The sequence below is a fragment of the Monodon monoceros genome, unplaced genomic scaffold, assembly GCF_005190385.1.
Source record: "Monodon monoceros isolate NGI ecotype Baffin Bay Population unplaced genomic scaffold, NGI_Narwhal_1 Super_Scaffold_16, whole genome shotgun sequence".
Taxonomy (NCBI): Eukaryota; Metazoa; Chordata; class Mammalia; order Artiodactyla; family Monodontidae; genus Monodon; species Monodon monoceros.
The window spans coordinates 7,837,003-7,862,506 of NW_021703772.1; the positions used below are offsets into that span (position 1 = coordinate 7,837,003).

General features: G+C 37.4%; 1 protein-coding gene and 1 non-coding gene across 13 annotated transcripts in view; one reads left to right on the forward strand and one right to left on the reverse strand.

The window, feature by feature from the left end:
- Positions 1-25,504, reverse strand: part of DIS3L2 (DIS3 like 3'-5' exoribonuclease 2) — a 373,313-nt gene that overhangs the window by 165,493 nt on the left and 182,316 nt on the right. For all 12 annotated transcript variants that reach the window (XR_003793808.1, XR_003793807.1, XM_029224426.1 and 9 more), the window contains exon 9: positions 22,376-22,549. Coding sequence is in view for 10 of the 12 variants with exons in the window: in XM_029224426.1 (XP_029080259.1) it covers positions 22,376-22,549 (174 nt within the window). In the remaining 2 variants the exon portion in view is untranslated. The remainder of the gene's footprint in view (positions 1-22,375; positions 22,550-25,504) is intronic.
- On the forward strand, positions 944-1,077 carry LOC114897356. Its single transcript, XR_003794081.1, has one exon. It is a non-coding gene; the product is annotated as a U4 spliceosomal RNA (small nuclear RNA).

The window sequence follows — 25,504 nt, forward strand, 5'->3', positions numbered from 1 at the left end:
CGCGTGGAGCTTTTCACCAACTTTGGTTTTTCCTTTTATTTTAGCCATTCTGATAGGTATGTACTGGTATTTCACTGTGGACTTAATTCACATTTTCTAGTAGCTCATGATATTAAACATCTTTTTGTTTGTGCATTTACCATCTGTAGCATGTCTTCTGCCCATTTTCTAATTGGATTGTTTTTATATTGTTGAGTTTTAAGGGTTCTCTACGTACTGTAGATACTAATCCTTTGTTGGATATGTTTGCAATATTTTCTCCCAGTCTAGCTTGTCTTTTCATTTTAAAGACTCTTAACAGGGTCTTCCACAGAAAAAGCTTTTAATTTTAATGAGAACCAATTTATCTTTCCTGATATGGACTGTGCTTTTTTGTGCCAAGTCTAAGAACTCTTTACTAACCTTGCATCATGCAAGTATTCTATGCTCTGATCTGTAAGTTTTACAGTTCTACAGTTTATATTTAAGTCCATGACCCATTTTGAGTTAACTTTTGCATTAGGCATGAGGTTTAGGTCAAGGTTCATTTGTCTATGTACACCCAATTCCTCCAACACCATCTCCTGAAAGGCTATCCTTCCTCCATTGAATTGTTTTTGATCCTCTGTCAAAAATTAATTGGGCATATTTGTGTGGAACTAATTCTGAGCTTTCTATTCTGTCTCATTAATCTATGTGCCTATCCCTTGTAGGTTTTTTGTACATGGTCTTTATCAAGCTGACGATGTTCCTCTCCTTGTCTAGTTTGCTGAGAGTTTTTAGTATGAATGTGTGTTGGATTTTTTTCCAAATGCCTTTTCTGTAATAACTGATGGGATCATACAATTAAAAAATTTTTTTATTCTGTTAATATGATAGATTACATGTATTGATTTTTACTAACAGTTTTATTGAGATATAATTCACACACCATAAAATTCTCCCTTTTAAAATGTACAATTCAAGCTTTGCACAGTTGCAGTATCATAGCCAATGAGGCTTATCCAAGGCATGATTATTGATAATTGAAAATAAATAAATAAAATGTACAGTTCAGAGGTTTTTAGTATATGCAAAGAGTTGTAGAATATAATCATTTCCATTACCTAATTTTATCATATTTTCATCACCCAAAACAGAAACTCCATACCCATTAGCAGTCCCTCCCTATTTCCCCTTCCCTGTAGCCCCTAGCAACCACTAATTGACTTTCTTATCTATCATACACTACGTGGCCTTTTATGCCTGATTTCTTTCATTTGGCATTATGTTTTCAAGGTTCATCCATGTTGTAGCATGTACCTGTACTTCATTCCTTTTCATGGCCAAAGAATATTCCAATGAATGAATACACCACACATTCACAGCAGATGGACATTTAGGTTGTTTCCATTTTGGGAGCTATTATGTAAATGCCATTATGAACATTCACATTCAAGTTTGAGGAATTGCCAAACTGTTTTCCAAAGTGGCTGCACCATTTTACACTCACACCTGCAGTATATGAGGGTTTTCAATTTCTCTGCATCCTCATTAACACTTGTTATCTGTATTTTTGATTATAGCTATCCTAGTGGGCGTACAGTGTTATCTCATTATGGTTTGCATTTTCATAATGACCTATGATATTGAGCATTTTTTCATGTGCTTATTGGCTATTCGTATAACTTAAATTCTTTGCTCATTTAAAAATTAAGTTGTGAGAGTTCTTTATATATTCTGGATACAAGTCCCTTATTAGATACAATTTGCAAATATTTTTCCCATTCTGTGGGGTTTTTCTTTTTTTCAATTTTTTGATGGTGTTCTTTGAAAATCAGTTTGTATTTTTGTTTTTGTTCTTTTTCTTTATTTTTTTGGCTGTGTTGGGTCTTCGTTGTGGTGCGAGGGCTCCAGGGCGCATGGTTCCGTAGTTTGCAGCACACAGGCTCTCTCGTTGAGGTGCGCGAGCTCAGTAGCTGTGGCACGCGGGCTTAGTTGCCCCGCAGCATGTGGGATCTTAGTTCCCCAACCAGGGATGGAACCCGCATCCCCTGCATTGGAAGGCGGATTCTTTACCACTTGACCAACAGGGAAGCCCCTGATGGTGTTCTTTGAAGCACAGGTTTTTAATTTTGATGAAGTCAAATTAATCTGTTTTTTTCTGTGATCACTCATCCTTTGCCTAACCCAAGGTCACGAAGATTTACTCCTATGTGTTCTCCTAGGACAGTTAGTTTTAGCTCTTACATTTATGTGTTTGATTCATTTTATATTAATTTTTGTATATGGTGCATTGATTTCTGAATGTTGAGCCAGCCTTGCACACTTGGAATAAATAATACTAGGTCATGGTTTACAATTTTTTTAAACAGACTGCTAGATTCAATCTGCTAATATTTTGTTGAGTACGTTTGCATCTGAGTTCATGAGGGATACTGGCCTATAGTTTTCTTTTTTTATATACTCTTTGTCTGGTTTTGGTATCAGGATAATACTGGCTTCATAAAATAAGTCAGGAAGTGTTCCCTCCACTTCTATTTTCTGAAAAAGACTGTGTAAAACTGGTATAGATTCTTCTTTAAATATTTTCTAGAATTCTCCAGTGAAACCACCTAGGCCTGGAGATTTCCTTTTAGAGAGCTTCCACATTCTGAATTCACTATTTTTAATGGTTATAGGACTAGTCAGATGGTCTATTTCAATTAGGTTGAATTTTGATAGTTTGTAGTCTTTGATGAATTGGCCTATTTCTACTAAGTTGCTGAATTTATGAACTTCTTGATAAGCTTCTTGATTTATAAACTTCTTGTAGTATTCCCTTATAATCCTTTTAAGCTGCAGTATCTGTAGTGATGTCCCGTTTCATTCTTAATGTGATTTGTGCCTTTCCTGTTTATCTGTCAGTCTTGCTAAAGGTTTATCAATTTTATTGATTTTTTTCAAAGAACAAGTTTTTCTTTATTTTTTCCTATTTTTAATTGTATTGATTTCTATTCTTTATTATTTCTTTCTACTTACATTGGTTTTTTTTTCTCTTTTTATAGATTTTTGAGGTAAATACTTAGATAACTGATTTGAAACCTTTCCTCTTTTTAATTTACACATTTAGAGCTATAAATTTCCCTCTCGACACTGCTTTACCTACATCTCACATATTTTGCTATGTTTTCATTTTCATTTAGTTCTAAGTATTTATTTTAATTTCCTTTGAGACTTTCTCTTTGACCAAGGGACTATTTAGAAGTGTGTTGTTTATTTTCCAAGGGCCTAGAGATTTTCCTGTTGCCGTTCTACTATGGATTTCTAGTTTATTTCTATGTGGTTAAAAAACATACTCTGCATGACGCCATTTCTTTTACACTTGTTGAGGTGTTTTTTATGACTCAAGATATGGTTCATCCTGGTGAATACCCCATCATGCCAATAAAAAAATGTATTCTGCTATTGTTGGGTGGAGTGTTCTATATGTATATCTCAATTAGGGTCTACTGGTTGATTGTGTTCTTCAGATCTTCTGTATCAGTTCTGATTTTCTGAGAGAGGTATTTAAGTACCCAAATATAATTGTGGATCTATTTCTCCTTTCAGCCCTATCACAGTTTTTGCTTCATGTAATTTGAGACTCTGTCGTTGTGTGCATTTACATTTGAGATCATTATGTCTCCTAGGCGGAATGATCCTTTTAATATTATGTAATGACCCTTTTTGTCCCTAGTAATTTTCTTTGTCCTGAAGTCTACTTTATCTGATAATAATACAGACACTGTTGCTTTTCTAAATTAGTATTTGCATGGCATATCTTTTTTTCATCCTTTTGCTTTAAACCTACCTATGTTACAGTCTTTGAAATGAGTTTGTTGTAGACATCTAATTGTTACATCATTTAAAAAAAATCCATCCCACCAATCTCTGCCTTTTAATTGGTATATTTAGGACATTTACATTTAAGGGTAATTATTAATATTTTATGGGTTAAGTTGCCATTTTATATTTTGTTTTCTGTTTGTTTCCTCTCTTTCTCATTACTGTTTTTCTTTTTCCTGTAGTTTAAATACACATTTATATTTTGGATCCCACCTTGATTTATTTATAAAGTTTTTAAAATATATCACTTTGTATAGTCTTCTGAGGGGTTGCTCCAGGTACAATAATATACATAAGTTACACAGTCTACCCGTATCAACATTTTACTACCTTGAGTGAGGTGTAGAAACCTTAATTCCACTTAGGCTCCTTTATTCTCTCCCCATTCTACGTATAATTATCTTAAGTATTTTTTCCACATGACATTGATCACTACATTAGTTGGTATTATAATTTATGATTTAAGAAACTCATGAGGGGGATAGTTTATATTTGCTCCTATTTTTACTCATTCTGATGTTCTTCTTTCCATTCTGAAATTCCAGGCCTTATGTTATCATTTCCTTTTTTTAAAAGAGAACTTTAGTTATCCTTTCAGAATAATTTGGCTAGCAATAGATTCTCCTAGCTTTCTTCTGTCTGAGAATTTTTTTATTTCCTCTTCATTTCTGAAGGATATTTTTTGCCAGAAACAGAATTCATGGTTGACAATTGTTTTCTTTCAGTACTTGAAAAATGTTGTGCCACTTCATTCTGGCCTCCATGGTTTCAAATGAGAAACTAATATCATTTGAATTGGTGCTCCCCTAAAAGTAATGCAGCCTCTCTCTACTTCACAGTCTCTTTCTTTGTATTTAGTTTTCAGAAGTTTAAAATGATATGTGTCAGCATCGATTTCTTTGGGTTTATGCTGTTTGGGGTTGTGATATTGTGACTGATAATAAGAAGTATATATTTGGTCTTCACCCTTTCTTCTAGCACAGAGATCCTAAAACTCTTGGACTTTCCTAAATGATAACAATAAAGGTGTCTTTTGATATTCATAACAAATCCCTTTCAATCACACCTGAGGTTTATGTTAACGAGATGACTTTTGGAAACCATTTAAGGATGGGGGTGGGGGTGGGGGTGGGGTGCTGGTTGTCAGAGGAACCAACCATGTGATTAGAGAGCGGGAACTTTTAGCCCCACTCCCCAACCTCAGAGGAGGGAAGAGAGTGGCTGAAGATTGAGTTCAACTACCAATAGTCAATGATTTAGTCAATCATGCCTACGGAATGAAGCTGCCAGAAAAACCCAACAGGATGAGGTTCAGAGAGCTTCTGGGTTGGTGTACATGTGGAGGTGCTGGGAAGATGGCATGCCCAAAGAGGGCATGGAAGCTCTGCACTCCCTTCCCACATACCTTCTCTGTGCATCTTTTCCATTTGGATGTTCCTGAGCTACATCCTTTCATAATAAACCAGTAATCTATTTGATAGTATCAGAACTGAGTTAAACTACAGGATACCAAGTGGGTGTTGCAAACTTGCTTGATGTGTGGAAAACACACACATCTGGTATCAGGAGCGAAGTAGCACTGTAGTCAAGTATTGAGAGCAGAGGACACACAGGAGGAGTGTGCTTTTCTTTACAGGGGTAGGCTCAGCTTATTGAATCTGTGGGCTTGTCTTTGGCCAAATTTGGCAAGTTATCAACCATCACTTCTTTGACTACTTTTCCAGTCTCATTCACTCTCTCATTGTGGGAATCCAGTGATACAAATGTTAGCTCTTTTATTATTATCCCGTAAGTCCTTGTTGCTCAGGCTAGGTAATTCTGTTAGCCTGTCTTCACGTTCACTAATTCTATCCTGTCATCTCTGATCTACTATTGAGCTCTGGATAGTTTTCTCTTTTGATGAGGGTATTTTTCACTTCAATATTTTCCATTTGGTTCTTTTTTTAGAATTTCTATTTCTTTGCTGAGATTTTCTATTTTTTCATGTTTTAAGAGAATTTATAATTATTTCTTAAAGCACTTTCATAAAGATGGCTTTAAAATCCTTGTCAAATAATCACAGCATCTGATTCATCTTTTGGTTTTGATATCAACTATCTTTTCTTAATCATATTGTGATCTTCCCGGTTCTTGTTCTGATGAGTGATTTTCAGCTGTATCCTAGACATTCTGGATATTACATTATGGGACTCTGGGTCCTATTTAATCTTTTTTTAGTAAGCAGTCCCCTACAGAGGTGTCATACAAGGGCCAGGTGTGCATGTTCAGCTTCCCGCAGGGCCCTGTTGCTATCTGCCCAGCAAAAGTGAAGCACTGACTCAAAATGCCTCACTGCAGATGGTAGGTAGCCATTCAGCTCTCCTTTCAGCCCTGCTGACATCTTCCCATGAAAGATGAGCACCAGTTCACACTGTCTCACTGCCTCCAAGTATGGGTATAAGCTTAGCTCCCCATTAGGCCCCATGCCACCAGGAAGAGGGAAAGCTAAAGTCCGATATATACTGCTTTGTCACTACAGCTTGGGAGCAGAAGTTCAAATCCCTGCTGACACTAGGAGAGGAACGTAGGTGAGTGCCAACTATCCCTCTCCTACCACTTTGTTTATGCTGGTAGAAGGCAGAGGCTCAGCTGGCACTGGGTTCCACTGACACCAGGGGGGGGTGTTGTGGTGATCAGCCCTGACCCATCAAGTCTCTTTGCTGCCAGGCAGGGATGGAGGCTCATCTCAGCACTGGAACCTGCTGGTACTACTCTCAAGGGACAATTGGAAATACCTACTTTTGCTGGACAAGGGATAGATCAGCTCTACTCTCAATTCTTTTTTTTTTTTTTTTTTTTTTGCGGTACGCGGGCCTCTCACTGTTGTGGCCTCCCCCGTTGTGGAGCACAGGCTCCAGACACGCAGGCTCAGTGGCCATGGCTCACGGGCCTAGCCACTCCGCGGCATGTGGGATCTTCCCGGACTGGGGCACGAACCCGTGTCCCCTGCATCGGCAGGTGGACTCTCAACCACTGCGCCACCAGGGAAGCCCTCTACTCTCAATTCTTCCAATACTACCCATGCAGAGGAAACACAACCTGCTTCCACTGGATGGGAAACAGGGTCAGCTCCCTGCTTGGCCCCAGTGATGCTATCACAGTAGGGAAACTGGAGCATGCCTGCTTCCACTGAGAAGGGGAAGGAGGGACAGTTCCTTACTTAGTTCCACTGACACTACTCTGGCAGGGTAATTAGGGCACCACCAACTGCTTCTCCTGTGCAGGGGATGGAAGATTAGCTCCCTGCTCAAGTCTGCAGACACCTCCCAAAGTAGGAATCAGAGTGTCACCTGCATGTGGCAGACACAATGGAAGATTAAGTCACTGCATGGCTCCACAGGCATTACCAAGTGGGGGGAATTGGAGCATTGCTGAGTGATTTTATGAGATAGGATGGGGCGAAGGGATGTAGAATATTAATGTGTTGCTCAGCCCAACAGAAACTATGGGTGGGTGTGTGTGTGTGTGTGTGTGTGTGTGTGTGTGTGTCTTTTCCCTTGGTGTTTGGCTGGAGTACAGTGAGCATTGCTAAAAAGGTTTTCTGTTGATAGACATGCTTTTCTTGTTCTTTTGGCTAGAGGAGAAAGGTTTCTGTTGGGGGTTATTTTTCCTGTGCTTTTTGGCCATTCCAGGTTGGTAATTTCTACAGTACCCTATCTAGGATATGTAGGAGACAATAAGAAAACCAGGGGATCACTGGCATGCTATTCCTCAAGTCCTGAGACCCCTAGGCAAATCACCTTCTTTTCCCCCCCTTTCAGAATCTTCCTATGCTTGTTTGTTGTGTTATGTCCATGTTTTTAGTTGTAAGAGGAGGGGCCAGGAAGGATGGGTATATGCCATCTTTGTCAGAAACAGAAGTTGTGCCTCATTTTATTATAGTAATTTCAACATTTCATTTAGTGTGAAAATTAGGTAGGAAAACATCTTAAACAGCAGCTTCTTTGAAGGCGCTGGACTGTGTTTTATCTATATTCTTTTTCCCAGGAATATCAAAAAGAAACAGGAATGAATCCTACCCTTGCTTAAAAACACATTATACTGAATAAATTAACACATATTCTGCAAACTTCTAAATAAAACCTTCTTTGTCTTTTTTCTTTTTCTCCCTTCTTTTATCCTATACATATTTATTTACATATATGATTTATTATATACCACATATTGAGTTAGCTTCTAGAAACAGAAAGGCAAGTAAGACCTAGCTCTTGTTCTTGAGGACTCTGCTATCCATCAGGAAGAGAGAGTCACATACAGGTAAGTTAGAAATATAGTATGGCAAGTGCTATAATATAGGTATGAACAAATGGTCAAGGGAAAGAAGAGTGGGGCATGACTAATTTTTCCACAGTGAGATGGCAAAAGCTTCACAGTAGTTAAGATGGGCCCTTGAAAAATGGATGAAATGCAGAAAAATGGATGAAATGCAGTAAAGGGCAAGAAACAGAACTATCATAGAGTAAAATCATTTGGGGAAAGATGAAGGGTTAAGTGTAGAACAAGATACTGCATAGAAAGCTAAGAAATTTATTCCCCTCTTTTCCTATTATCAATAAAGTTGATAATTTCACTGCACTGATGTGAGTGTCAAGCTACCCAACATTTCTAAATCTCAAGAATGATTTGCCCATACAATTATTTACTTCTCATGGCTCTTATTTTCAAATTCTATCTTTCTTTCTCCTCTCTCTGTTATGTTCAGCAGGGGCTTGTTTCTTTCCTAAAACTTTCTGCTGGAAGTTGTCTTCTTTTAGCTCCAACCCTGGCATTAAAAAATGAAGAGACTTTAGAGTGACATCGGGGACTGGCGGAGTATGGACCTCTGAAAAGCCACCACTCCATACAAGCATTAATAACATTGGTAAAATTGTTAAAATCAACCTTTTCAATAATTCTGAAATTAACCAAAGGCTTGTAAAAATCTGATGTACATTTATTCAAGAGAAATAGATGAATTTCAATTAGAACAGTGAGCTTTGTAAGGTTTTTACTTGCTTTATTCCCATGTCCCAGCTCTGAAGTAGCCTTGAAAACCAACAGCTTTCTAATTATGGTGAAAACTGGCAGCCCAGCAGCCACTGGCGGGGCAGAACAGATCTAGAAGCTCACCAAAATCTTCATTCCTGTCTTTATGGGAGCTGTCTGGCAGCTCCCTGAAAAGCCCCATTCACATTACTTTGACCTGACTCACACCTTGCTCTTGTGCAAAAAGCCTTATATCCCCAGGGATGTTTGTCAAAAACAATCAGCAGCAATTATTTAATATCACAGGTTTCTGAGGCAGCGGTAACAGATGGAAAATTAGAAGCTAACCAAAAACGTTAAAAGTTAAACCTGGAGGATAAGGTGTCCACAGAGGTCTTTGCAAAGGCCTGACATATTCCTGGGGGTCGAGACAGCCACACACATGCATAAGGCTGTGCACATGCCCAAGAGAGACCAGGAAAGGCCTTAAGTTCTCACCTCTGGCTGACCCTGAAGCTCTGCACAGCAGGAAGTGAAGACTTCCAGGAAGTAGAGCTGTAAAGTGTGTGTCTGAGCATTGAAGGTACACCCCAATACATGCACAGAGGCTCTCAGTAAAGGCTGGGAGACTACTGGTTCCAAGCATATAAGAAAATCTCTGTTCACTCATTAACTGACCACTAAGCTAGCAGAGCAGAAACTTCCATGACTTCACACAACAAAGAATATAGAGGCGATAGAATTAGTTCAGTGATGTCACAAAGGGAAAACAGTGACAATAACAAATCTTAGGGAGGTAGGGAAGGTGATCTGATTTTCAGAGTTTCCACATTATTTAAAATGCAAGAGATATAGGTATAGCTTTATGATATAGATATATCATGCAAACAGTAATAAAAAGAAGAGTTGGAGTAGCTAAACTAATAGCAAAATAGACTTCAAGACAAAAAGGACACTTTATAAATAGGATCAATCCATCTGGAAGATCTAACAATTATAAACATATATGCACCTAACAACAGATATATGGAGCAAAAACTGGCCAAACTGAAGGGAGAAATAAGTGATTCAACTGTAATAGCTGGTGACTTCAATGCCCAACTTTCAATAACAGAGAAAACAATTATATGGAAGATCAAAAGGAAACAGAAGACTTGAACGATACTATCAACCTTCTAAATTTAAAAGGTATCTTTACAACAGCCCATCTAACAACAGCTGAATGCATATTCTTTTCAAGTGTACATGGAACATTCTCCAGGCCATAAAACAAGTTTCCATAAATTTCAAAAGGCTGAAATCACACAAAGTATATTCTCCAACCAAAATGGAATTAAATTCAAAATGAATAACATAAAGAAACTTGGAAAACTCACAAATTTATGGAAATTAAATATCACACTCCTAAACAACCAACAGGTCAAAGAAGAAATCACAAGAGAAATAAATAAATATTTTGAGATACATGAAGAAAACACAACTTACCAAAATGTATGAGATGCAACCAAAGCAATGCTTAGAGGTAAATTTATACTTGTAAATACCTATACAAAAAAGTTAAAAGAGCTGAATTCAGTTAACATAAACTTCCACCTTAAAAAATTAGCAAAAGAAGAGCAAACTAAACTCAAGCAAGCAAGGAAGGAAAGAATAAAGCCTAGAGCAGAAATAAATTAGAGAAGAGATAAACAAAGAGAAAATAAACAAACCCAAAAGTTGGTTATATGAAAAGGTCAGCAAAGTTGACAAACTTTTAGGTAGGTGGACCAAGAAAAAAAGGGAGAAAATTCAAATTACTAAACTCACAAAAGAAAGAAAATACATTACTACTAACCTTACTGAAATAAAATGAATTATAAGGGAATACTATGAACAGTCGAATGCCAAAAAACTAGAGAACCAAGATAAAAAGGACAAATTTATAGGAAGATACAAACTACTGGGACTGATTTAAGAAGAAGTAGAAAAGTTCAATAGACCTATAACAAGTAAAGAGATTGAATTAATTTTTAAAAAACAGAAAAACAAAAGCCAAAAAACCAAAAACTTCCCATAAAGAAAAGCACAGAGCAAGATGGCTTCACTGGTGAATTCTGCCCAACATTTAAAGAGGAATTAACACCAATTCTTCACAAACTCTTCTAAAACTCATTCTATGGGACCAGTATCATCCTCAAACAAAAACCAGACAAAGATATCAAAAGGAAACTACAGACCATGATCCCTTAGAAATACAGATGCAAAAATCCTCAAAAGAACACTAGCAAGCAAAATCTAGCAACATAAAAAGGATCCCACATCTTTTTGTTTGTTTTTTTGCAGTACGCAGGCCTCTCACTGTTGTGGCCTCTCCCGTTGTGGAGCATAGGCTCCGGACGCGCAGGCTCAGTAGCCATGGCTCAAGGGTCCAGCTGCTCCACGGCATGTGGGATCTTCCCGGACTGGGGCACGAACCCATGTCCCCTGCATCGGCAGGCAGACTCTCAACCACTGCGCCACCAGGGAAGCCCAGGATCCCACATCATAATCAAGAATGCAAGGTTGTGCACTGTTGGTGGGAATGTAAATTGACACAGCCACTATGGAGAACAGTATGGAGGTTCCTTAAAAAACTAAAAATAGAACTACCATATGACCCACTACTAGTAGGTAGCAATCTCACTACTGGGCATATACCCTGAGAAAACCATAATTCAAAAAGAGTCATGTACCACAATGTTCGTTGCAGCTCTATTTACAATAGCCAGGACATGGAAGCAACCTAAGTGTCCACCGACAGATGAATGGATAAAGAAGATGTGGCACATATATACAATGGAATATTACTCAGCCATAAAAAGAAACGAAATTGAGTTATTTGTAGTGAGGTGGATGGACCCAGAGACTGTCATACAGAGTGAGGTAAGTCAGAGAGAGAAAAACAAATACTGTATGCTAACACATATATATGGAATCTAAAAAAAAAAAAAAAAAAGGTTCTGAAGAACCTAGGGGCAGGACAGGAATAAAGACGCAGACGTAGAGAATGGACTTGAGGATATGGGGAGGGGGAAGGGTAAGCTGTGACAAAGTGAGAGTGGCATGGACATATATACACTACCAAATGTAAAATAGATAGCTAGTGGGAAGCAGCCGCATAGCACAGGGAGATCAGCTCGGTGCTCTGTGTCCACCTAGAGGGGTGGGATAGGGAGGGTTGGGAGGGAGATGCAAGAGGGAGGAGATATGGGAATATATGTATACGTATAGTTGATTCACTTTGTTATACAGCAGAAACTAACACACCATTGTAAAGCAATTATACTCCAATAAAGATGTTAAAAAAAAAGAATGCAAGGTAGGTTCAACATGTAAAAGTCAATTAAATATATTAATAAAGGACAAAAATCACAGACACAGTAAAACCACTCAACAAAATCCAACAGCATTCATGAGAAAAGCACTCAATAAACTAGGGACAGAAGGAACTGCCTTCACCAAAACCCCCAAGCTCACATTATAATTAATGTGGTAAAGACTGAACGGTTTCCCCCTAAGATCAAGAACAAGTCAAGGAAGCCCACTGCTGCCACTTTTATTCAAGATTGTACTGGAAATTCTAGCCAGAGCAACTGAGTAAGAAAAAGAAATAAAAGTCATCCAGATTGGAAAGGAAGGTGTATAATTGTACCTATTTGCAGATGACATGATCTTCTAAATATGAAAAATCCTAAGGTACCTACAAAAAACTATTAGAGCTAAAAAATGAGTTTTGCAGGGTTGCAGGTTACATGATTTTTATAGAAATATCAATTTTATTTCTATACATTAGCAATTAAGAATCTGAAAATAAAATTAAGAAAATTTCACTTGTGATAACATCAAAAAGAAAAAAACACTTAGGAATAAATTTAACAAAAGAAGTGTAAGCCTTATATACTTTTGAATACTTTTCAGTATGTAAAACATCATTGAAAGAAATTAAAGATTTAATAAATGAAAAACTATCCCATGTTTATGGTTTGGAAGATTTAATGACAATACACCCCAAATTGATCTAAAGGTTAAACACAATCCCTGTTTGAGGCTCCTTTTTCTTCTGGGATGGCAGAAATTGATAAGTTGATCCTCATAATAATATGGAAATGCAAGGGACCCAGCATAGCCAAAAAACTTTGGGAGAAAAAATAGCAAAGTTGGAAGACTCACTCTTTCTAATTTCAAAATTTACCACAAAGTTACAGAAATCTAGACAGTGTGGTACGGGCATAAAGATAGACATATAGATCAATGGATCAGAATTCAGTGTCCAGAAATAACATATACATCTATGGTCAACTGATTTTCAAAAAGTGTGCCAAGACAATTCAATAGGGAGAGAACCATCTTTTCAACATTAATGAAGGTGATGAGACAACTGCATATCCACATGCAAAATAATGAAGTTTGACACCTATACCACACCATATACAAAAATTAACTAAAAATGGATCATAAACTAAATGAAAGAGCTAAAACTATAACTCTTGGAAGAAAACAAGTGCAAATCTTTGTGATTTTGGATTAGCCAATGGTTTCTTAGGTATGACACCAACAGCACCAGCAACCAAAGAAAAATAGATAAATTCAACTTCATCAAATTTAGAAACCTCTGTGTTTCAAAGAACAGCATCAAGAAAGTGAAAAGACAACCTACAAATGGGAGAAAATACTTACAAATCAAATATGTGATAAAAAACTGGTATCTAGAATATATAAACTATCAAGTCAACAATACAAAGACAATCCAGTTTTTAAATGGGCAAAGGATTTGAACAGACATTTCTCCAAAGAAGATATACAGATGGTCATATAAGCCCACGAAAATACATTAGAATCATTAGTCACTAGGAAAATGCAAATTGAAACCACAATGAGGGGGATGAGGAGATGAAAAGAAAAAAAAAGGACTACATGAGGTAATGAATGCTAATTAACCTAACTGTGGTCATCATTTCACAATGTATATTTATATGAAACCATCACATTGTACACCTTAAATATATACAATTTTTGTCAACTATACCTTAATAAAGCTGAAAAAGATTTTTTAACAAACTGCCAATGAGATACTACTTCATACCCATAAGGATGGCTATAATTACAAATACAGATAACAACTGCTGGTGAGACCATGGAACGTCATACACTGCTGGTAGGAATGTAAAACTGAGCAGTCACTTTGGAAAAACATTTGACAGTTACTCAAAAGTTTAAATACAGACTGACTACATGAACCAGCAATTCCCTTCCCAGATATATACTCAAGAGAACTGAAAACATATGTCCACACAAAAACCTGTATACAAATATTCACAGCAGCATTATTTATAACAGTTAAAAAGTAGAAACACCCCAAATGTCCATCAACAAATGGGTAAATAAAATGTGGTATATCCATACAATGGAATACTGTTCAGCCGTAAAAAGGACTGAAGTCCTGATACATGCTACAGAAGCGGTCCCCAAGCTTTTTGGCACCAGGGACCGGTTTCGTGGAAGACAATTTTTCCACGGACGGGGGTGGGGGGCGGGGGGGTGGTGGTTCAGGCGGTAATGAAAGTGATGGGGAGCGGCAGATGAAGTTTTGCTCACTCACCCGCCACTCACCTCCTGCTGTGCGGCCTAGTGCCTAATAGGCCACGGACCACTACTAGTCCGCAGCTCAGGGACTGGGGACTCCTGTGCTACAGCATGGGTGGACCTGGAAAACATTATGCCAAGTAAAAGAAGCCAGATACAAAAAGCCACTCATTATAGGAATCCATTTATATGAAATGTCCAGAATAGGAAAATTCATAGAGACAGAATGTAGATTAGTTGTTGCTAGGAGCTAGGGAGGAGAGGGAAGGGGAAGTGACTGCCAATAAGTATAGGATTTCTTCTGGGGGGCGGTGAAAATGTTCTGGAATAGCGGTGATGGTTGCATAATTTTTAGACTGCCCAAGAAACTGTTGAATTGTACACTAAAAGAGGTAAATTTTATTGCATTTGAATATCTCAATATAAAAAACAGTGAAGAGACTTTGCCACTCTGACATTTAACTATCCCTAAATCTCACTAGTTTACTCCAAATCCTAGGCCACCCACACAAAAAATTTTTTTCTTATCATTACAGTATAATTTCCAAACAGATTTTATGTACTTAGAATGTATAGAAATTAATCATCTTTCCTGTGCATTCATAGTTCCACAATGCTATAAAATTATTTCTGAATACAAGTTCAAATAATGTCTCCTCTGTTAATAGGCATTTTTCCACCTGTTCAGATAAAATCTACTGATCTTTGACCATCTGTGTTCTCTAAGATTTACTGCTATTTATCAATATAAATTTTATGTTGACAAACTACTCAAGTCCTTACAATTAAGAATATCCACAAGTGGTCTACTTTCGGACCCATTAATCTTTGTTATTATCTATGAGTTTCTTGTATTTTCATAAACAGTGAGTTGGGATTTACGTGAAGGGAATAACGTTGCCAGTAGTTTCAAATGACAATGACAACTTTCCCCATTTAATGCAGAACAATTTTTTTTTTTTTTTTTTGCGGTACGCGGGCCTCTCACTGTTGTGGCCTCTCCTGTTGCGGAGCACAGGCTCCGGACACGCAGGCTCAGCGGCCATGGCTCACGGGCCCAGCCGCTCCGCGGCATGTGGGATCTTCCCACATGGGGCACGAACCCGCGTCCCCTGCATCGGCAGGTGGACTCCCAACCACTGCGCCACCAGAGAAGCCCAATGCAGAACAATTTAATCTTGCTTCTCACCAGGCAAGGAAAGAAGGGGTTCCCCTGACAATGGAAGAGCTGAGATTGAAAGCGCTGTCCTTGAATTTCTTCTGTTGCCCACAGTGAGGCACGGTCTATATTTGTCAGATAAATGTGGAAGATAGTTACCAATGGAATACCATTTTCTTTCAAATCCAAGAAGTTTGCTCTGAATAATTCAGAAAAGGATATCTCAAATACAGTTATACACCATTAGAGCTAATACATTTTGAAATATTTAGTTTAGCGATTTCATAGTGTATTCTAAGGAACACTAGTTCTGTGAGATGATCCACAAAAAAATGTTCTAAGAAATCTATTAACCCACTGTTTTCCAAAAATGGGTGGCCACAGGATCTTTTTTCTCCACGGCACCTATTAAAATCCCAAAGAACCTGTGACCTACCAACACCTTGTGGAAAATCCTAACTTGGTCAAATAATCCATTTTATAAAAGATGAAACTGCTCTCTCTCTCTGTCTCCCCAAATTTAACTGATCTGTCCAAGGTCACCCAGCTAGTCCCTAACTTCTAGTGCTCTTTCTATGCTGCCACACTCCCTAACCAGAGGAACCTTTTCTAAATGGCAATTTAATCAGATTGGACTTCCTCATAAACAGCAAGATTAGTCATTTAATGTTAGTTATGTTTGAAAGCTTTCCCACAAAAGGGTTGACCTGAAAGAACTTAGTGTTATATGTCTCTCCTTTCAAGTTGCTATTTCAAGGTTGGTTTTACCTGGAGTGAGAGGAAATTTCTGTCTATCTAGAACAGTTCAATCTTGAAGATACTTCAGTATTTCTCGCCACAGTACCCTTTCTGTGCTCGGTATTTTTAGCTCATTGTTTTCTGTTTTGGCAGCCGAGAAGCTGCAGTTTGTAATTTTACCTCCAGCTTCATATTTCTTCTTAAAAGTGAATACAATGTCCTGTTTATAATAATAAAATCACTAGTTGGCAGAACGACATTAAATGGAAAAAAAAAAAAAGAAAGCAATTGGAAAATTTAGAGCAAGCAATTTTATATGCCAAGTTTCACATTTGTAATGGTCCGGTGGAGGTCACTGGGCTTCCTTTTTATTGAGGGAATAGTAAAGAAATAGACATCTACAAGTTCTCCTGTGAAAAACTATAGGAACCACCTCCCCTTCAAGGAAGCTCATAGTTTTACTGAAAAGTGACATGATCCAAACTTCCACAATACTACTAAAATATAAAAATCAGTTTAGGGTGGTATTTTCCCCCTCTAATAATTTAGGTTTTCATTTTCCACTTTAATTGAGCTTTTAAGCTTTGTTTCCAGTTTAGTAACAAAGGAAACAAAACAATATGAATGAAATTGAAAATAATTGGAGCCAGTCTCAGAAATAACCTTGGGGTTTCTTGGACTTCTGGTGCAACCCCCTTTAAGCAGTTTCCTTGGATATAGTCTCTTCCTGACCCCCAAAGGCTTGCAGTATTGGTGCTGCACTTTTTTTTTTTTTTTAAACCTCAGATGCCCTGCTAAGGAGAGCTGCAGGGTAGGCCATGAAGCAGCAATTCTCCAGAGACTGGAGCCAAAGGTCCAGAAAAATAGTACTCCCAATCAGAAGGGCCAGATAGTTGCCCCTAGGAGTTCACACTAGCCTTACTTCTTGAAAATTGCTAACCAACTATTTTTCTTTTCAAAATAAACACTATTTCTCTCAACTTCAGTTTGCAAAATATTACCCCAATTCCACTGGACTAAAAAAATGGAATTTTACTGACATAATTGGATTATGAGGTTTAAAGATTGATGGAACTTCTGTGTTCCAAATATAATCGTTCAAATACCAAACCTAAACGGGTATGTAGAAGTCCTTACGTAGCTAGAGCCAGGGTAACACTGTAGGCTCCACGGCAGGGTGGCCCAGCAGAGGGGGTCAAGAAGCTATCAAAACCATTGGAGTTGTGAGAGCCCTGTTACAGCGGGGTTTGGGAGTCTTAGGGGAACATACCACCCTTTCTGCAGCCACAGCCTATCGCTGAACTGAGAACTACTTCAGTCACTCTAGTTCCCCCTACGCCTGCGCATTTCTCAGATCTCAGCTCAAGCACCAAGGATGCTGGCAGGTTGTCCATATGAATGTTACAGCACCTGCCATCCTCTGCTGTAATTTATCTGAGTATAAATCTGCCTCCCTGAGGAACAGAATAGTCATGAAGAACAAGGGCTGGGCCTTACTTGTCTTTGTATTTCCAGTGACTAACTGAGCACTCGGCATATATTATATATACACATATATATTATACAGAGAGATACATAAATATGTAAATAAATGTATATAGGAGAGAAGGGAGGAAAAGGAAAAAAGTTTTATTTAGGAGTTCCCAGAATACATATTATTTATTCATAGCATGTGTTTTTTAGTGTGTGTTAGGACTCATTTCTAGTTCTTTTGACAGTCCTAGAAAAGTAATATTGATAAAACCTCTTTGAAGGCACTGGACCTCTGAGCAGAAGAAATCACAGTATTACAAACTCTTGTACCAAGTATCTCTCTCCTCCATTACAATTCCATATTTGACTATTGCTTAGAACATTTGATTCACGCTCCTCTGCTATAAGACTGAGCATTCCGCAAGAACCGAGACCACATCTGCTTTTGTTCATTGGTGAATTTCTACTGCCCATGGATGGTGTTCCATAAATTTGTTGATTGAAAAATGAAATCAATCTATTAAAAGACCAGTCAAAGAGAAGGAAAAGGTAATCAGCTCCAAACACTCCAGCATACTAAGTACTTCTCTATTTTTTATTGTAAAAAGAAATTAACCGTGACTACATAAATACATGAATTAATGCTGGCACCCTCACAAGGTATGTGAATCAGGTGGTAAGTGAGGTGTACCTCAAGTGAGAAGAGAGTCGGTGTTCCAGAACACAAAAGGCAATGAACGATACTGGCACTTCTGTTGGTTCCTATACTTTCAGCCAACTGTGAACAATAGGTATTTACGCATGTCCAGTACCATGGATTTATGAAAATGATCTAGTTTTAGCTAAATTAATCCTTACAAAATAGGCAAGTGGCTAAAAAAGATGATTGCAAAGATCCACAGATTGAAGATAATATTGAACTAATAATAGTAATACCACTAATACCATGAAAATAGCAAAGCTGACATTTCTTGTGCTCCTAACATGAATTCATCAGCCACACTATGATTTCAAAACAATGACTGTCAATCATATGGTCCATAGCAGATACTTAGAAAAAAAATAAACACACTTAATCTGTCCCTTCAAGGTAAAAGTGACGTTTTAACAACGATTAAAAAAAAAGAAAAAAAAAATTATTGCTTTTTGAAAGCAAAATAAAACAAGAAACTCAAGTTTTTAATATAAAATTCTAAAAACGGATGTTTTGAAATGTTTCCATTGTTATACAATTTGGGGACCTAAAATGACCTAATCTCATAAACTACAAAACTTTTCATATCTATACACTTAAATTTTCTAACAGAATTTTATAACCAGTTTTTAAAGGTGCCAACTGAAGAATAATCGAAGATTATGAAATCATTTAAAAAAATCTAAAAATGCAACACCTTTCAATTAGTCCACAAGAACTGACTGACATCATGAAAGATGGAAGTTTATTAGCTGGATTTCAAAATGAATCTGAATATAATCAGTGAACAGGGTTAAAAAATAAGTATGATTTAGTAAGTTGAGCTCACTTCTTCCTAAGATATGATATCTTTTTCAGTTATGATAACCATTAAAACCAAAACTAAGTATCAAAATATACAAAGCTTAAAACCGGACCTCTGTATTTCCACACTGCAAGTTGTTAAAGCAAAATAAAAAAATAAATAATATTCAATCACATTGCTTTCACCAAAAGTAGGATTAACAATATGAACAGTTTTCTATACCTTCTTAAAGTAAAATAAAAATATATTAAAATGTATTTCTTTCTCATTTTTCCACTTTTATGTATGTTAATAGCATATATAATAAATTAGTAAAGTAGTAAGTACACTTGTAATTTTAAAATAAAGGCACATATGTTACAGGGAATGCATGTTCAACAAAGTTTAGAGATTACTACTTTAGGCATCAGGAAGCAGTTGAAAGATTTTAAGCCAAAGGAGTAAAAAAAAAATAAAATAAAATAAAAAAGAATACGATTTGAATTTTAGAGAAATAATTCTAGAGGATAATAGGCAGGTAAAAAGTTTCTGGAAGTTAAAGTGATTAAAAATAAAAAATCGCTGTTACTGTGCTAATAGCAGAGAGCATCCCACAAGCTCCCTGTATCTTTGGATCCTCTTGCAGGACACACAGGTATATTTTAACAGAAGACGTCTGCAGAGCAAGACCTCCTAGTCTGTGGTCTAACTCAGAAGGCAATGGGGGCCAAAGAAAAAGGCAAGGCGGGGCCATGAGAGGGGAACTGAGCGACACTGGCTTCTAGGGCTGTTGGCATGCCTTATTATTATTCATCTGCAGGCTAGGAGCCAGGCTAGGAAAGGCTGAGCACCTCTCTCTTCTGATATTTCCATTTATAATTTTTTAAAGTTATAGAAGTTTATTTTTAAACAATTTGAATAACAGAGTAATTTATAAAATGAAACGTAAAATATTGCCTCCCTATCAGTGAAATGATAGGCACTTCACTGAAGTCCACACACGATAATCGCTGTCGGCAGTTCAATGCATTTCCTTCCAGAACTTTTTTTTCTGCAAATATACTTTTATGTGTACATGTATATGTATGTACATACACATTTATATCGTTTTTATATTATTTGACTTTATAAAAAACTAGGCTCATATTCATACTGTTCTGAAACTTGCTTCTTTCACTTCGCAATATATGATGGCCATCCTTTTAGGAAGTCCACATGGAAATGGTTCCTTTTTTGCAGCTGCAGGGAATGTTATCTTATTGATATGACATAGGTTATTTAACCATTCCTTTAATGATGGACATAAGCAGTGTCACTTTTATAATAAAGCAGCAACGAACATTCTTTACGTACATCCTAAAACACTTCTTTGAGGAGGATGGACTCCTGGAAATAGAGTTTTTAGGTGAAAGGGTAAGTAGGTTTAAAAATGTTTTAATAGCTTTTAATAGCTACTGCAGAATAGCTATACTAACTGACACTTCAAACAATAAAATTCAGCCATCCATTCTAACTTTCTTTTCTTATTAAAAATTTTTAAATAGATTCCTAGATTTAGGAAAAGATCTCAGAAAACAAGTCCCTCAATTTATATATGAGAAAATGAAGGTTCAGAGAGAGTAAGATTATGGACTCAAGATCTCAAAACCCCCGACAAGATGACTGACCAGGAGTTCTCTGAACAGTGGTTACTGCTGAAAGCCAGGAAGGCAACTTGAGTTAACTGACTTCAAATATAATGTGTGTTCCATCAGAGTTACTAACAAGCAGGAAAAGGAACTGTCAACTCCTTTTCCTTGCCTACCCGCGGCAAGAAGAGAAAAGAAGTACATTTCTAAAAGATACAAAAGCAAGAGGGAGCCGGAAAGGAGGATTCTCAAACTAGGTGGAGTAATGGGCACCAAGAGCTTAAGGTATCATAAGTTCAGCTGCATGAAGTGCGCAAGTGTGGCGGAAAAGACTCTGACACGGGATGACCTTAGCAAAAAACCTTCCACGGCCTCAGTGGGTTGTATGAAAAGTTTCTTGGTTCTAAATATCTCCATGTGGCATCCAAAATGAATGCCAGTACTGAAACCAAATTCTGAAGAGAAATATCAGAAAAGAACTAACATCCCACAATGAAGAAACATCTTCAAAGATGTTGTTAAAAAAATACCACAAAAGTCCTTTCCAACAAATTCCAGACCTAAAAGTAAAGCTTTAAAATGAAGCTCCAAGCACAGAAGTCTTGAATCCTTTGCTCTGTGCCTGAAGAGGCCCATTTAAAGGAAGGCATTTCTAACCAGATAACACTGTCTTTATTTGACCAGACCTATGGGGCATAGCAATGAGAAAAGAAGGTGGCAACTACACCTTTTGAAATTATAATAGCATGGTCTAGAAGAAAAGTCAGCACACTTCTTCTATAAAGGGCCAGAGAGCAAATATCTTAGGCTTTGCAGGCCATATGGCCTCTGTTGCAACTATTCAACTCTGCTCTTGTAGTGCAAAAAAATAGCCATAGACAATATATAACCAAATAAGCATGGCTGTGTTCCAATGCAACTTCATGAATGCTGAAATTTGAATTTTATATAATTTTCATGAAAAATTATTGTTTTGATTTTTTTCAACCATTTAAGAATATGAAAACCAGTCTTAGCTCACGGGCTGTACATAAACAGTCAGTGGGCTCGGTTTAGCTTGGAGGCCATCACTGGCCAACCTCCGGTACAGAGCACTTAGTTCCCAATTGTACGGAACTTGAATGTTGGTGGAAAGATGGGAATATCTGAGGCCAGCTCATAGGAGAGTTAAGTTAGAAGGCAGAAAGATAGAAACATGATGTGCTTTTTTTTTTTTTGATTTGACACATTCATTTCTTGAAATGATTACCAGAAGAAGGATACTTTTACATTCATCACCTCAGTTACCTTTTTCACACACACACACACACACACACACACAGTATTTTATTTTTACAAGAGATAAATAAACTGACACCAAGCATTGTAAATGGATGACCACAACAAAAGCAACAATGATTGCAGTTACCAAACACAAAACACACTCATACTAAGAAACATGATGTTCTTTACGAGTTTCAGATATTTACCGTAAATCTCTTCTCTTGCTGAATTCCTCTGGTGGAATTGTCCAAGGCAGGTCTTGAGGGAGACATTCTAAAACTTCTGAAGAGAAATCAGAGAAATCCACTCCATACTCTGTTAGTATCCCTTCTGTTTCAGGCTCGATTTCGCCAGCCTGCCCAAGACTCTTAGCCAGCTGCCTGTGGACAGGACAGAGAGGAATAAGCATGTTAGTGAGTAATGAAACATAGGTGACCCATTTCCTCTCTAAAAATGAGGGTAGTAGGAAAGTCTTTGAAACCTCCTGCCCCTCCCCCAGAAGGAACACCATCATCAGTGAACGGGGTGGGGGGGGGCGCCAAGCAGAAGAGATGAGGATACTCTTGTCCTGTTAACGCCATGACTACAGTATAATTTTACCTTTCCTCAGGAATTCTGACCCAGGGAGTAGGGCCAGACAGCCCTTCTTAGGACCCTGGAAGTTGTTATTCATGGAGAATTGAAAGCTTTTGTCAATTATTTCTCTTGTAAACACCTTTAGAGACAATTCTGATCAACCCAGTTTGCTGTTAAATCATTAGTTTCACAGTGCCTATACCTTACATCATGCTTACTAGATTAGATCTCATGTTTTTATTTATTTCACAATTCTACTAATTTTTCCCTTAATGTTTTAAAATATTTTATCTGAACACAAAAGTAATATATGTTCACTCTAGAGAAGTTAGAAAAGAAAGAAATATACCAAGAAGAAAATTTAAATTATCTTTAATCCAGTCACCCAGCAAACGACCATTCGCATTTTAAGGTACTGGTCCATTAAAAGTAAGATTGCATTTAATAGGACAGTCCTGATGCCATGAGTAGGATTCCATCTTTTAGAGGGCTGATCTCACTCTTTTATCTGTGGGACATCTACACATATATCAAAATTGATAATTCTCGATTCTTGGCATGCCACATACAGACCACAAGTCTAAAGTTAAGTGCTGAATATAGATAGTCAATAAGGAAACGTGACATAAGTCTCAAAACAGCCGCCTTTGTTGAGGGTGCTGGGGAGACCAGAGAAGGCTACCTCCTCCATTGTATAGGTCTACTCATCCACCAGCGTGATCCAGGAATCCACCCTCAGTAATTCCTGCAAGGAGTTTAGCTCTGGCATTAGGGTCTTCTCTGGGGCCATTCAATTTCTTTGAAGAGGATTCTGTTTCCTGCATAAGGGTAGATGCCTGGCTACTAGAGTTCTTAGGTACACAGTAGTGGAGTGGGACTGGGGATGTGGTTGCCTTACATGCAGACTTTTAACAAATTCCCATTTTCAGTCTCACTACTGGAACATGGCAGCGGTGGCAGAACGGCTGGCCCCATTTCTCATATGCCAGCCAAGAGAGACCAGCCCACTGTTGACACATACACCTGCCCACCAGCACAGGCTCAAGGCAGCCTGTAGGTTGACCTGTGGGCTCCAGGTGGCCTGTAGGCATTTCACATACAATGGTGGCTCAGACCAGTGCCTTCTCCTCAAACGTAGGTGGTGATCTCCCAGAAAGCACATCAAAAAGCCAAAGATAGCAAAAATACATGGGAAAAAAATAACAGAAAGCTATCTGGAAGATCCACAAATATATGAAAATTAACCAACCAATGGATTAAAGAAGAAGTAAAAAGAGAATTAGAAAATATTTTGACCTGAATAAAACACAACATAACAATGTTTGTGAGAAGCAGCTAAAGCAGTGCTTTGAGGGAAATTTACAGCATTAAATGCTCATATTAGAAAAGAAGAAATGTGTCAGTGACCTAAACTTCTACCTTAAAAAACTGAAAAAAGTAAAGCAAATTAGATCCCAGGTAAGCAGAAGGAAGGAAATAATAAAGAAATAAGAATCAATGAATAGAAAATGAAGAAACAATAAAGAAAACCAATAAAATCAAAAGCTGATTCTTTGAAAAGATAATAAAATAGGTAAGCTTCTGGTGAGGCTGATCAAGAAAAATAAGGAAGAAGTTACCAATATCAGGAATGAGAGAACATTTTTATAGATCCTATGAGTATTAAAAGAATAATAAGGGAATTATGAATGACTTTGGCCAACAAATTCAACATCTTGGATGAAATGGGTAAACTCCTTGAAAGACATACACTGCCTAAGACTCCTCAAGCAGACACCAATACCTAAATATTCCTTTATCTGCTAAAGAAACTGAATTCATAGTTTAAAATGTTCCCACAAAGAAAAATTCAGGCCCAGATGGTTTCACTGGAGAATGCTACTAAGTCTTCAAGGAAGAATTAATACTAATTCCATAGAAACTCTTTCAGAATGCAGAATAGGACAGAACACTTCCTAACTAGTTTTATGAAGCCAGCATTACCCTGATACCAAAATCAGACAAAGGATTCATGAGATCAATATCCCTCATGAAAAACAGACTTAAAATTCTTATGAAATATTAGCAAACAGAATTCAGCAATACGTAAAATGATAATACAACATTCAAGACCAAGTAATTCAAGATCTGTCTGACATTCAAAAATTAATCAATTTAATTCATCAATTAGCAAACAATGAAAAAACACATACAATTATCTCAATAGAAGCAAAAAAGCATTTCACAAAATTCAACATCTATTCATGATCAAAACACTCAGCAAATGAGTAATGAACAGGAATGTCCTCAACTTAATAGTGAAAGACTAAATGCTCTCCTCCAGATCAGGAAGACAAGGGTGTTCACTCTCACCAATAGTATTAAACATGGTATTGGAAGTCCTAGTGAGAACCATAAAGCAAGAAAAAGAAAGGAAAGGCATACAAATCAGAAAGGAAGATTTCCACATTACATGTAAGTGGACCAAAGGACTACAATTCCCATTACAGAAGCCTCCTACTTAATGCCTGGCATCTCTTTATAGAAGACTCCTCTAACTCTACGAAAACTAGTACACTGTGAAACTAGTGTGAAAGCCAGCACACTGTATGACTGTGGCCAAACTAATCCTGATAAAAGGCTATGATTGAACTTCTTGTTCTTGGCTTTCCAGACTGGCCTTTGTTCCTACCCATAACTTTCTCAGGACATTCAAGACTCTTACTGTTTCTATGAGCCCTTCAGTATCCTTCTAAAAATTCCTTTTCCAACCACAGTTG